General features: G+C 46.0%; 1 protein-coding gene across 1 annotated transcript in view; it reads right to left on the bottom strand.

The window, feature by feature from the left end:
• Positions 1-176: 176 nt before the first annotated feature.
• MEI1 (meiotic double-stranded break formation protein 1) overlaps positions 177-12,380 on the bottom strand; it is a 77,680-nt gene continuing 65,476 nt past the window's right edge. The window contains exons 27-31 of the mRNA XM_039237528.1: positions 3,475-3,556; positions 2,903-3,009; positions 1,471-1,602; positions 1,181-1,290; positions 177-370 (exon numbers count right to left, since the gene is read on the bottom strand). Coding sequence (XP_039093459.1) covers positions 325-370; positions 1,181-1,290; positions 1,471-1,602; positions 2,903-3,009; positions 3,475-3,556 — 477 coding nt within the window. The 3' untranslated portion in view covers positions 177-324. The remainder of the gene's footprint in view (positions 371-1,180; positions 1,291-1,470; positions 1,603-2,902; positions 3,010-3,474; positions 3,557-12,380) is intronic.

The following is a 12,380-nucleotide window of genomic DNA, read 5'->3' as shown; positions in this document are numbered from 1 at the left end:
GGTACAACTGAGGTATCAGGCTGGTGTTCCTTACACGTCAGCAGAGCAGATCCCACCCCTGTCCCTGAGGAGGCCATCCATTCCTTACCGAAGCAACCCACCATCCCACTGGCAGAGTTGTCAGCCCCAGGGAGCCAAGGTAAGTTGAGAGGGAAATGTTTTTTGGAGAGCCCAGAGACATGTGAGTGTATCATTTTATTTCCTGATTCCATTTCAACCAGAGAGTGAATGGCTACAGTTGTCATCCATTTCCCCCAACAAGTCTGCCCTTTCTCTTCTCCAGGTCTCAGTTCTCTTCGTTTCTGGGCCTTCAAGTCAGGAGGATCAGTCTCTGATGTGGGACAGGGATACAGCCACACCTCCCAGGCAACTGGTGGCAAAACATGAGAGGAGAACAGCAGAAAGGTGGAGGCAACCGTGGGAGAACCACACTTCCAGAGCCCAAAAAGGGCAAAAACAGTCACACAAGAACAGAAGAGCTCTTAAGAATAGTGGGCTGGATTCTAAACCTGGGACCCAAACACCTGGACCCGAACTACCTGAGGCAGCTGCTATTCAACAGGGAACATTCTGTACACAAGGGAAAGAGGAGAGAGAGGAGAGCCAGGGATTAGCCAGTGGGGGTGGGGAGGAAGTACCACCAAACAGCACACAGACTGAAGCCTCTCTGGAGCACCACAACCACCCCCAGGGGGCCTCTAGCCACTGCCCACAGCCAGGCTTTCTCCGGTCAGGCATCCAGCACCCCCCATGTTGGGCTGAGGGAAGCACCCCTATCAACTGGGTTTGGCCAATTTTCTCCAAAGCTCTTGGGGAAGGACTAGCTCCTTCCTGAGTTTGATGACGTGGCTTTGGAGACAAACAGGGGTCAAATCCTGATGCTATTACTATGTGATCCTGGGCATGTCATTTAACCCCTCTGGTCTAAGTTACAGCTATGTTAGCACCCCTGGCTTCTGTGAAGATTAGACACAGTACGTATAATGTGCCTGGCCCTTGGTGGGAACTTAGACAGGATAAGTCATTGTCGTTGCTATCACTATTAACTATTCTCACTGACCCACATGCTTTAAAAGTACAGGGCTGTAGACAGTGCACCCCTCTGAAGCACGATGCCGCAGCCTCCCATAGCCTGGGTGACCCTGCCTGGGCCAAGGCTCCCACATGCAGGAAAGGATACAGCATGTCCAGGGGCGGCTGGGCTGAGGAGGCGCTGGGGAAGAGGCCCTCCAAGGAGACCCGCAAGGTCTGGGCCGTGCTCTCATCAGCCAGGAGGCCCGTGCTCTGGACCTGGAGCAAGAAGAGGGCAAGCCTTCTCGGTGCCTGCTCCATCAGGCCCTCTCTACCCTCCACCCTCTGCACTCCTGACCTCCCTCTGGCTGCTGTGGCCAGAAGGCCCATACTCCACAAAGAAGATGGTGTGGAGGGTCTGGCCTTAGAGAGGCTACATGGCAACCCCTTCCGACCCACCTGCAGGAAGAAGCCACGCAGGGCCTGGAGTGTGGTGTTCGACAGGGTAGAGAGGTCAGCCAAAGCTGCGCCTTGCAGAACATGACCCACCTCCTCATGAGAAAGGACACTGCTGCTCTGGAACCGCACAAACTAGACCAAGGAGAGAAGCCCCAAACCCACGGTGGTTTGGTATCTCCTTAATTCACAGACATTTCCTGTGTCCCTGCTGTGACTGGCCCTGGGCTGGGGGCACCGATCTGAAGCCCACAGAACTCTGCCTTCAGGAGCTCAGACTTGGTGGGCAGGGGTGAGGTTGTGTCCAGGAAGGTGGAATAAGTGAGGCAGAGGATGAAACCCTGAGAAAGTTTGCCCTGCTGACCCCTTCAGTACCCTCCCCCTCACCGCCTGGCCTTGCACCTCACACTCATGGTCAAAATGGACTATGGTGGTTTCCAAACACACCATGTGCTCATACCCCTGCTATTTTCACTTCACTACTTGGAATACTTTTCCTCCTCTTTGCCTAATAATCTTTCAAGCCTCAGCTAAAATGTTACCTTCCTACTGAATGTTCTTTTCATTTTATTAGAGAAATACAGGCATTAACTGAGTGCTTACTACATTCTTACTCACCTCTCCCTCCCAGCTCTGGCAGAAACAATTGCAGTGGACCCTTACACAACAGGAGAGTGAAATGCCTGGGTCCACTTATACACAGATAATTTTTGATAAATACTGTACTGTACTTATTATTTTCTTAATAACACTTTCTAGCTTACTTTATTGTAAGAATACAGTATTTAGTACGTATAACATACAAAATATGTGTTCACTGTTTATGTTATCAGTGAGGCTTTCAGTCAACAGTGGGCTATTAGTAGTTAGTTTTTGGGGAGTCAAGTTATATTTGGATTTCCAACTGTACGGGGATCAGCGCCCCGAACCCCCACATTATTCAAGGGTCAGCTGTACTCTTCTGTGTCCCCACACCAACCACTTATTTATTCATTGATCTGCTTTACTATCATTCACAGGTGGACTGCTTTGCTGTTTATTCGGTGGGCGCTTACCACAAGCCAGGCTCTTAGCACATCTACTCTGCCACTAATAACGTCATGTTTTAACTATTAGTTTCCTGTCTATTTCCTTCTCTAAACTGAGAGACCCTTAAAAGGCAGAGCATTTGGCTCAGTAACATCTTTGGTTCCTAGCATAGGATCTGGGTGCAGCAGGCAGGCCCTGGCCAATGATTCATGTGCAAATCAATTAGAAGGAATATCTGGGTCTTTTGGGGTAAGAAGATGTGGGTGTTTGAGGAATTCTCTGAGCAGGCCTCTTGTAGGATGAGGCCCACCCAGCCCCTCTACCTTCCACCCCTCTACCTGGCCTCTTCAGGACCACTCAGCTCATCACATTCTTCAGCCCACAGGACCATCCATTCTGTACTTACCAGGGTCATGAGCCTCAAGATCTCAGGTCTGAGGAAGGAACTCTCTCCAGCATCCAGGAGGGTAAACAGCAAAAACCGATTCCAGGGCTGGGAGACTACATGGAATGCTACAGGAAACACCAGTCACCCTAGGTTGTTACTGCTACTTTTCCATAGACCTTGGAACATTGTGGAAGAGGACTTTCTCTGACTGGCTCAAACAAGGGTTGCCCAGCTAGAGGCAGGGCATTGGACAAACTGACCTGACCACAGGAAGATTTTCTTCCTTGGGCTTCTATCCACCTATGCTACCTGGCTCAGGGAAACAACATGTCCCACTATTGTGTGAAGCAGGCAATAGGAAGGGCTCTGCCATTTAAGAGCTTTTGACCTTGGTTGGGCAAGTTTCTTGATCTCTCTGAACTGTAATGTCCTCATCCATATAATGGGCATGGCAATGCCCCTGCAGTGTTATGAAAACAATGAAACAAAATGAGTGTGAATCAAAGGACAGAGGTTGGAAGTCTGGGACAGGAGGGTGGCAGGGGCTGGCTGCCCCTATGAGAACATCAGAGAATAGGGAGGGTTTCTACCGATGTCTGGGCTCCGGGTCTGCAGGTAGTCAAGCAAGGCTTCCAGGCAGCCAACACAGGCGTAGGACAACACAGGGTCCTTCTGCAAACAAACAAAGCCCCACAGAGGTTCATGTCAGGTTTTGCCACCAATGAGTTTTGGTGTCAATCAGGAAAAGCACATTTGGTTTTCAGAATAATTTGGATTTCAGAATTCCAGATTTGGGATTGTAGCCCTGTAGATAATCAACGAATGTTTGTTGGTTTCATGTCTCACCCACGCACACAGCAGAGCACAGTGCTTATACTGATGATATACCTTTGTGCTGCCTACATTCAAGAGGCTGTTTCAGAAAAGGAGATAAGCCCTGGGCCCCATTAAGAGATTCATAGATTACAGACTCTGTAAGAACCTCACAGTTTATCTAAGCCAGTAAATTTCAACCTTTTTTTAAAGCAGAACCTTTCATCAAACAAAATTTTATGCTCTAAGAAGCATGCCAAAAGATCTCACTGTCATCAGTCATTAGGGGAATGCAAATAGGTACCATGCGGTACCACTAAACACCCACCAAGAGCTAAAATTAAAAAGACCAACGATACCATGTTGGCCAGAATGTGCAGCAGCTAGAACTCTCATATAGTTCTGGCAGGAAAGTAAAATGATGCATCCATTTTGGAAAACAATTCGATGGTTTCTTAAAAGGAAACATGTACTTACCATATGCGTAAGGCGGTCATGTCCCATGACCTTTGCTCCCAGATGTTACTCCTGTGATTATGTTACATTATATGGCAAAATGGAGATCGTCGGGGCCCAATCTAATCATACCAACCCTTGAAAAACAGTTTTCTCTGGCTCATGGCAGAAGAACCAGAGAGCCCGGGGGTGTGAGAAGGACTCAGCATGCATTGCTGCTTTGAAGATAGAGGGGCCTGGTGAGAAAGAGTGTGGGCAAAGAGCTGGAAGAGGCCCTTATGGAAGAAATGGATTTCTTCCCAGATCCCCAAGATAAACACCCAGCCTGGCCAACACCTTGATTTCAGCCTTGTGAGATTCTAAGCAAAGAACTTGCTCAAACCCACTCAGACTTCTAATATAGAAAACTGTTGAGATGATAAACGGTGTGGTGTTAAGCCATTAAGTCTGTGATAACTTGTTCCACATTAGAAAACAAATATGTCGTCTGACCTAGCAATTCCACTCCTATATGAGAGAAACAAAACTACATGTCCACACAAAGACTTGTACTTCCATATTAAGAACAACTTTATGCATAATAGCCAAAAATCTGGAAGTCCTGAATCAATAGGTAATGGGTAGATAACTGTGGTATGGCCATGTAATGGATGACTACTCACCAGTAAAAAGAAATGAAGTACTGACACACACAACAATATGAATGAATCTCAAAAGCATTGAGCAAAGTGACAGAAGCTAGACACACATGACCACATATTGCATGATTTCATTTCTAGGAATTCTAGAAATGGCAAAACTATAGTGACAGAAAAGTGATCAGTGTGTACTGAGGGACAGGGAAGGGGAGAAGAGATTAACTACAAAGGGGCACAAGGGAACTTTCTAGGGTGATGGACATGTTCTATACCATGGTTGTGGTAGTGTTTATGAAGCCATATTTTTGTCAAAACTCACTTAATTGGACACTTAAAATCAATGAATTTTATTGCATATAGGTTATAAAAAAATGGATTTTTTAAATGTAAAAACAAACAGAAAGCTATGCTGTCTTTGTACTATTCTTTGGAAGGCAACAATGTGGTGGTTAAGAACATGGGACAGACATGGTTTGCATCCTTGCTTAGTCACTTACCATCTAGGTGACCCTGGCTAAGGTCACTTACCCTTACTGAGTGAGGATTAAAAAATTACCTGGGTTGCTAAGAGGGTTGAAGGAGAAATGGATACAGAGTGCCCAGCCAGTGCTTGCCACAGAGTACACGCTCAATACAGGGTGAGAACATCCTCATGAAATGCACAACAGGTGAAATACCCTCCCCCCATCCCTCCCGCTTTAAACCCCCCTGGGTTTTCTCCACAGATCTCCTAAGGCCTCCAAGGAACACAGCTTGAAGTGTTTGATCTATCCACTCACCTTGTTTTACAGTTGAGAAATTGAGGCCCAGAGAGAAAATACTTGATCTGAGGACACCTGTACTTATCAATAGGTGGTAGATCTAGAACCAAACCCAAGGCCTTGTGCCCTTTCTCCTTCTCCAATCTAAAACTAACTCTTAACCAGTGGGCCAATATCCAGCCTCTTCCTAGGTACCCAAGACCACACAGCCACAGCCAGCATGCCGTGGCTTCCCCACCTGGTGAAGAGCTACGGCCCCAGTGCCACTCTCTGCCCCTGTCTCCATATTACCTTAGAAACCCAGCAAGGACCACCTGGATGAGGAGCTGGGGCCACTGGGCATTAGGAAAGCCAGGTACCACCACTCTGGTAACAATGGCCCCCGTTCACAAGATGCACTTCTTGGGACACTGAGAGAACATGGATTTTGTAACCAAAAGGACTTAGGTTTCAGTCCTGACCTAAAAGTGTGTGAACTTAGGCAAGTTACTTCAGATCTCTGGGATTCTGTTTCCTTGTCTATAAAACTGAGATGATCATTTCTACTTTATAGAGGAGTTATGATGAATAAATAACATACGTCAGGGCGCCTGAGTGGCTCAGTCAGTTAAGCGTACAACTTCAGCTCATATCATGCTCTCACGGTTCGTGAGTTCAAGCCCCACATTGGGTTCTGTGATGACACCTCAGAGCCTGGAACGTGCTTCAGATTCTGTATCTCCCTCTCTCTCTGCCCCTTCCCTGATTGTGCTGTTTCTCTCTCTCTCAAAAATAAACAAACATAAAAAGTTTTTAAACAAATAATGTATGTCAAGTGTTTGTTCAGGATAGGCACTCAATGAAGGTCTTTTCCCCTTCTTCTCCACCTCTAACTCTCCTAGAACCTTAACCTGACATAAACCTCTGCTCTTGCATGAATGATCCCTGAGATCAAAGCCTCACATCTTGTAAAACTAATTAGCTCACTGATTTCCAATCTGGTAACAACATTCTACTCCCACCCCCAATCCCAAAACGAAGTCTAAGCACAAGGATAACTGTTCCTTCCCTGCTCAGGCACACCCTTACCCCTCCCCAAATCTCCCCAGGGATGTAGCAACTAGACTGGAATCCAGCGGGAGTTCTTGCTGGGTTTCTGCTTGGAGACCCTCAGCCACAAGACACTCATCACTCCCAAGGTGGCCTGCTCTACTGTTAGTCCTGGCCACAAGGAAGGGCCCCCACCTGTCTTCCTGCAGCTCTACCTGCTGGCCAAGGCTTCCATCTCCAAAGAAACCCAGAACAAACCTGCTGCATGTATTTCTACTCTAGAGACATTCAGAGATTTATAGTCCTGTGGCTCCTCTGAGAAGTAACCAGGGAAGTCTGCCCTGGCTTCTCCCTACTCCAATGCTATGCAAGTCACTCTAGTAACCACATTCCTTCTTCAGATGCATCCCCCCCCCCCCGGCTCCCCCTCCTCCCCCGCTATTAACCTGCCCTCTTTCCCCCATGTGGCCCAGCATGATGAACTCTGGACACTGCCTCCTTCCTCACTACAACCAACACTTTTCTGGGTTATGCTCCATTCTGGGGGCAATGGCGGCTATTCTCATAGGCGCAAATTGCTTAATGCTGAAAGACTCCTTTTATTTTACAGATAGAGAAATCAAGGATCCATAAGAGGAACTGACTTGCTAAACACCTTCAGAGTTAGGAGTTGGGCAGGGACTATGATCCAGATCTCTATGATTCTGGCCAGTGCACCTTCCACAGCCCTGCATTGAGCCACCTCGTCTCAGTGCAGGGCACGATTCTGCACACTCTGCCCAGCACTCAGTCATTGGTGCTGATGTTACATGGCTGCCTTGGATCAGAGATGTCAGTGAGGACTACCATCCAGTGCCCAGCTTTGGTCTTACTGTCGTTTTCCCCCTCTTGATACTGTTGTTTTGTTTTGTTTTTTTTAAATAACAGCTTTAATGAGATATAATTCATAAACCATAAGATTAATCTTTTTAAAGGTACAGTCAGTTAAGCTTCCAACTTTGGCTTGGGTCATGATTTCGTGGTTCGTGGGTTTGAGGCCTACATCAGGCTCTGTGCTGACAGCTCAGAGCCTGGAGCCTGCTTCAGATTCTGTGTGTGTCTCTCTCTTTGCCCATCCTCTGCTTGCTTGTGAGATCAGGACCGTGATCAGGACCTGAGCCAGAACCAAGAGTCAGATACTTAGCTGACTGAGCCACTCAGGCACCCCTAAATCAGTAGTTCTAGTACATTCACAGAGTTGTACAGCTATTTAATTCCAGAATATTTTCATCATCCCAAAAAGAAACACCATACTCATTAATATTTCCTCCCCATTCCCTGACCTTCAACCTCGGTCCTAGGCAACCACTAATCTACTTTCTGTCTCTATGGATTTGCCTATTCTGCACATTTCATCCGAATGAAATCATGTAATATGTGGTCTTTTTTCTCCCCAATTTACTTCTTTTTTTTTCTTTCATAGTTTATTGTCAAGCTGGTTTCCATATAACACCCAGTGCTCATCCCAACAAGGGCCCTCCTCCATGCCCAAACCCCCCTTCTTCTCTCCCCCACCCCCATCAGCCCTCAGTTTGTTCTCAGTATTCAAGAGTCTCTCATGGTTTCCCCACCTCCCTCTCCCCAACTATTTTCCCCCTTCTCCTCCCCCATGGTCCTCCATTAAGTTTCTCCTAATCCACCTATAAGTGAAAACATATGGTATCTGTCTTTCTCTGCCTAACTTATTTCACTCAGCATAATACCCTCAAGTTCCATCCATGTTACTACAAATGGCCAGATTTCATTGTTTCTCATTGCCATGTAGTATTCCATTGTATAGATAAACCACATCTTCTTGATCCATTAGTCAGTTGATGGACACTTAGGCTCTTTCCATGATTTGGCTATTGTTGAAAGTGCTGCTATGAACATGGGGGTACATGTGCCCCTATGCATCAGCACTCCTGTATTCCTTGGGTAAATTCCTAGCAGTGCTATTGCTGGGTCACAGGGGAGTTCTATTGTTAATTTATATGGTCTTTTCCATCTGGCTTCTTTATGTTTTCAAGGTTCACCCACATTGGAGCATGTGAGTGCTTCATTACCTTTTATGGCCATATAGTATTCAGTTGTACATGTATACAATTTCTTGATCCATTCATTAGCTGGTGAACATTGGTGTTGTTTGTACTTGGAACTATTATGAATAGTGCTGCTATGAACATCTGTGTATCAGTTTTTGTGAGACACACGCTTTCAATCCCCTTAGGCATATACCTGGGAGCAGCCATGTTGGAGCATGCAGAAATCCTATGCTTAGCTTTCTGAAGCACTTCCAGGCTGTTTTCCAAAGTAGTTGCACCATTTTGCATTCCCACCCCAACAGCGTATGAGGGCTCCACCTACCCCACATTCTTGCCAACATTTGATATAATCTGTCTTCTTTATTTTATCTCAGTGGGTGTGAAATGGACCTTGGTGTCATTTACTTCAGTCACTGCAACAACCTCTTGCTCAACAGTCCACTTGCCTTCAGGCTTTCTCCTCCCACCCCTCTTCCCTCCTGCGGTTGCCAGCGAGCTTTCAAAAACTCAGTCTGAATAGGAGCCCTTCCTGGCTCCCCACAGCACCACTTGGCCTGGCACATAAGGTGCTGACTAGTCTGGCCCCTGCCCAGCTCCTCAGTGTCATCTTCTACTTCTTGCCGCTCCCCAAGCCCGCCTCTCCTGTGCACTTCCATATTACCCGCTTTTGCTCATGCTGTCCTCCCTGCCTGGAATGCCCTTCCCTCTACCTCTCCCTGGACTCTGTTCAAAGCTGAATTCAAATGTCTGTTCAAGACTGAATTCAAATGTCACATTCTCCGTGAGGCCTCCTCTCACTGCCCTCCTCCCCAACCACAAGCAGCAAAAGTTTTTGCCTAAAAGAAATTTACAGTTTTATGGAAGAAGACAGAAATGCAGACCACTGACCATATAATAAAATATGATAAATGCAATCCTCATTACAGGGCTGAATAAACCATTCTTGGAGCTCTGGAGAGAGAGAGAGAGACCTCCTCTATTCTTGGATTGCTGTGGGATAAATATTTGCTGAATGTATGAATGACTGAACAAATAAAGAACTATTTTTAAACAACAAACCTACGGAAGGGTCTAAAGAAGGCTTAGCTCCAGCCATGAGGGAAGGACAGAGAAACAAGACGACTCTTCTATATACTTCCTTGGGTTATGGGCAGTGACAGAAAGGTCATTGTGACTGAAAGCAGAAGGCCAGGGAATTTCTCCGGAGTGAGTCAGTGAGAGAAAGGAGAAAGGGGCTACTTAGTCCTGTTCATCAGGGAGTCACAGGGACAGTGGCTGTGAGGCTGAGCGACTCCTCACCAACACTTTCCTATAACCAGCACAGGCCCAATAGCCTCTTCGTGAAGAATTCCCGAGTTACTCCAGTTGGTTTTCCTACCCACGGACTGCTGAGGACAGTCCAAAACCTCCAGAGAGACAAATAATCTATTTTTCTACTTAAATGAGCTACTGGAAGAATCAAATAGTTGAATAGAGATGGAAAGTAGAATGGTGGTTATCAAGGGCTGGGGAGAGGGGACAATGGAGAGTTACTGTTTAGTGTGAACAGAGTTTTAGTTCAACAAGATAGATGAAAAAGTTCTGGAGATAGAAGGTGGTAGTGTTTGTAGAACAATGTAAATGTACTTACTGCCACAGAATCGTAACTTAAAAATGATTAAAATGGTTAATTTTGTGATGTATATTTTGCCATGATTTAAAAAAAAAAAAAAAAGGAAAGGAAAAAATACACCCGAGGCACAGGACACTGTCGCGGTCCTGGGAACACCAAGGCTCCCGGGCAGGGAAGGTGAATGGTGACGGTGCTAGGGGAAAGTCACTGAGGGCTTAGTGGTTACGCTACTAGTTTGAAGAAGGTTTTCATCACTCAAGGCCTGATTCAAATGCAACCTTTTCTGTAGAGACTTTCTTGATTCAAACAACAGGTCATTTTGGCATTAATTGTAATTGTGCTTCCTACAATCTGAGTACTTGATGTCATTTCATTTCTATGTCCTCATTCATTCATTCAACAAACACTGCATGCCAATTTGGTCCCAGGTTTCATGCTGGATATAGAGTATAAGGGAGTAATTTTTTCCCTATGTTCTGAATATTAAAATAGGAGCTTCAGGGGCGCCTGGGTGGCTTAGTCGGTTAAGTGTCTGACTTTCACTTAGGTCATGATCTCGCGGTTCGTGGGTTCGAGCCCCGCGTCAGGCTCTGTGCTGACTGCCAGCTCAGAGCCTGGAGCCTGTTTCAGAGTCTGTGATTCCCTCTCTCTCTCTGACCCTCCCCTGCTCACGCTCTCTCTCTCAGAAATTTAAAAAAAAAAAAAAAAAAAAAACATTAAAATAGGAGCTTCAGCCCTTTCAGAAACATTGGAGAGAAAGCATTTATTTGCCCTTCCTCCCACATTTAACTGGCTCCTCCTCACCCAAGAAATTAATCTAACAGGTAAGATACTAGCTTAACATGTACACTATGTCATCAAGACAGGATCAAATTATTAAAGGTCATGCTCCCATGAATTTCAACTCCTAAGATCTTGGCCAGCTGGCAAAGTGTCCATAATACAAACATAGTTTCTCTGCATATGGGCTCCTGGTCTGGCCTGGGGGAAAGGCAGTGGTTTAAAAGCTCTTTTTGGATAGATATGATAAAGCAAGTATAGTAAAATGTTAATAGAATCTAGGTGGTGGGTATATGAATGTTCACTATAAATTCTTTAATCTTTGCTGTATATGAAAAAGTCCAGACACCCCCGCCACCCGCCAAAAAAAAATCCCAGTATGACCTGAAGTCCCAGCTACACTCTACTATAGTGTTTACCAGAAATAAAGCTGATGTTTTGATTCTCATCTGATTCCTGATTTCTCATCTGGTTTTGAACCCACAAGGAGAACAAGACACAAAGATTAGTCTGACACACAGTTCCTACCTTTGAGGAGATCACAGCCTTGGGAAGACTGATAGGAAAATGGGAACTTACAACAGAGACAGCTAAGTGTATAGAGCCTTATGCAGAGAAGTGCTGCCAGGAGAAATCTCGGCAACCACAGAGCCAGCATCTTCTATTTCCTGACATTTCTCAACTTTCCCCATATTGTGCACAGGCTCCTTGGGGATCAGTCCTTGAACATAATTTCCCCCAATCAACAGCCATATCATGTATGTGCAGTCATTATCTGGACATCAAGTAGTGTCTACTCCAATGAAGGCCCCCATCCCACCCCCAGGAAGTCTCTGCAACTCCCCTCATCATTTGCTGGCTCCCCCCAACCCCCACCCAACCTCCCTCCTCTTGTCTCATGAATGACTTGCCATCAGATCAGACCACGAGGATCTCTCTTGGACAAGCTCCAAGGGGCAAGAAGAGAGAATCCAAGTCTAACAAAAACAGCATAAACACCCAGGGCTTTAGTAACCCAACAGTGACCAGCTCATATCTGAAAATAATACACAATAGGGGCACCTGGGTGGTTCAGTCAGTTAAGTGCCCGACTTTGGCTCAGGTCACGATCTCGTGGTTCATGAGTTTGAGGCCTGCATCAGGCTCTGGGCTGACAGCTCAGAACCTGAAGCCTGCCTTGGAGTCTGTGTTTCCCCCTCTTTTCTGCCCTCCCCGTCTCACTGTCTTTCTCTCTCAAAAATAAATAAACAGTAAAAAAAAAAATTTTTTTTTAAGAAAAGAATACACAATAAGCTTCCTAAATGAGAAGTTCTAGAAACAGGCCACAAGGCCAGCAACAGGGAA

This window comes from Hyaena hyaena, unplaced genomic scaffold (assembly GCF_003009895.1).
Source record: "Hyaena hyaena isolate Hyena2069 unplaced genomic scaffold, ASM300989v1 scaffold_4, whole genome shotgun sequence".
Classification (NCBI taxonomy): domain Eukaryota; kingdom Metazoa; phylum Chordata; class Mammalia; order Carnivora; family Hyaenidae; genus Hyaena; species Hyaena hyaena.
Note: the sequence above shows the minus strand (reverse complement) of the source record. Positions and strands in the feature narration are given on the sequence as shown.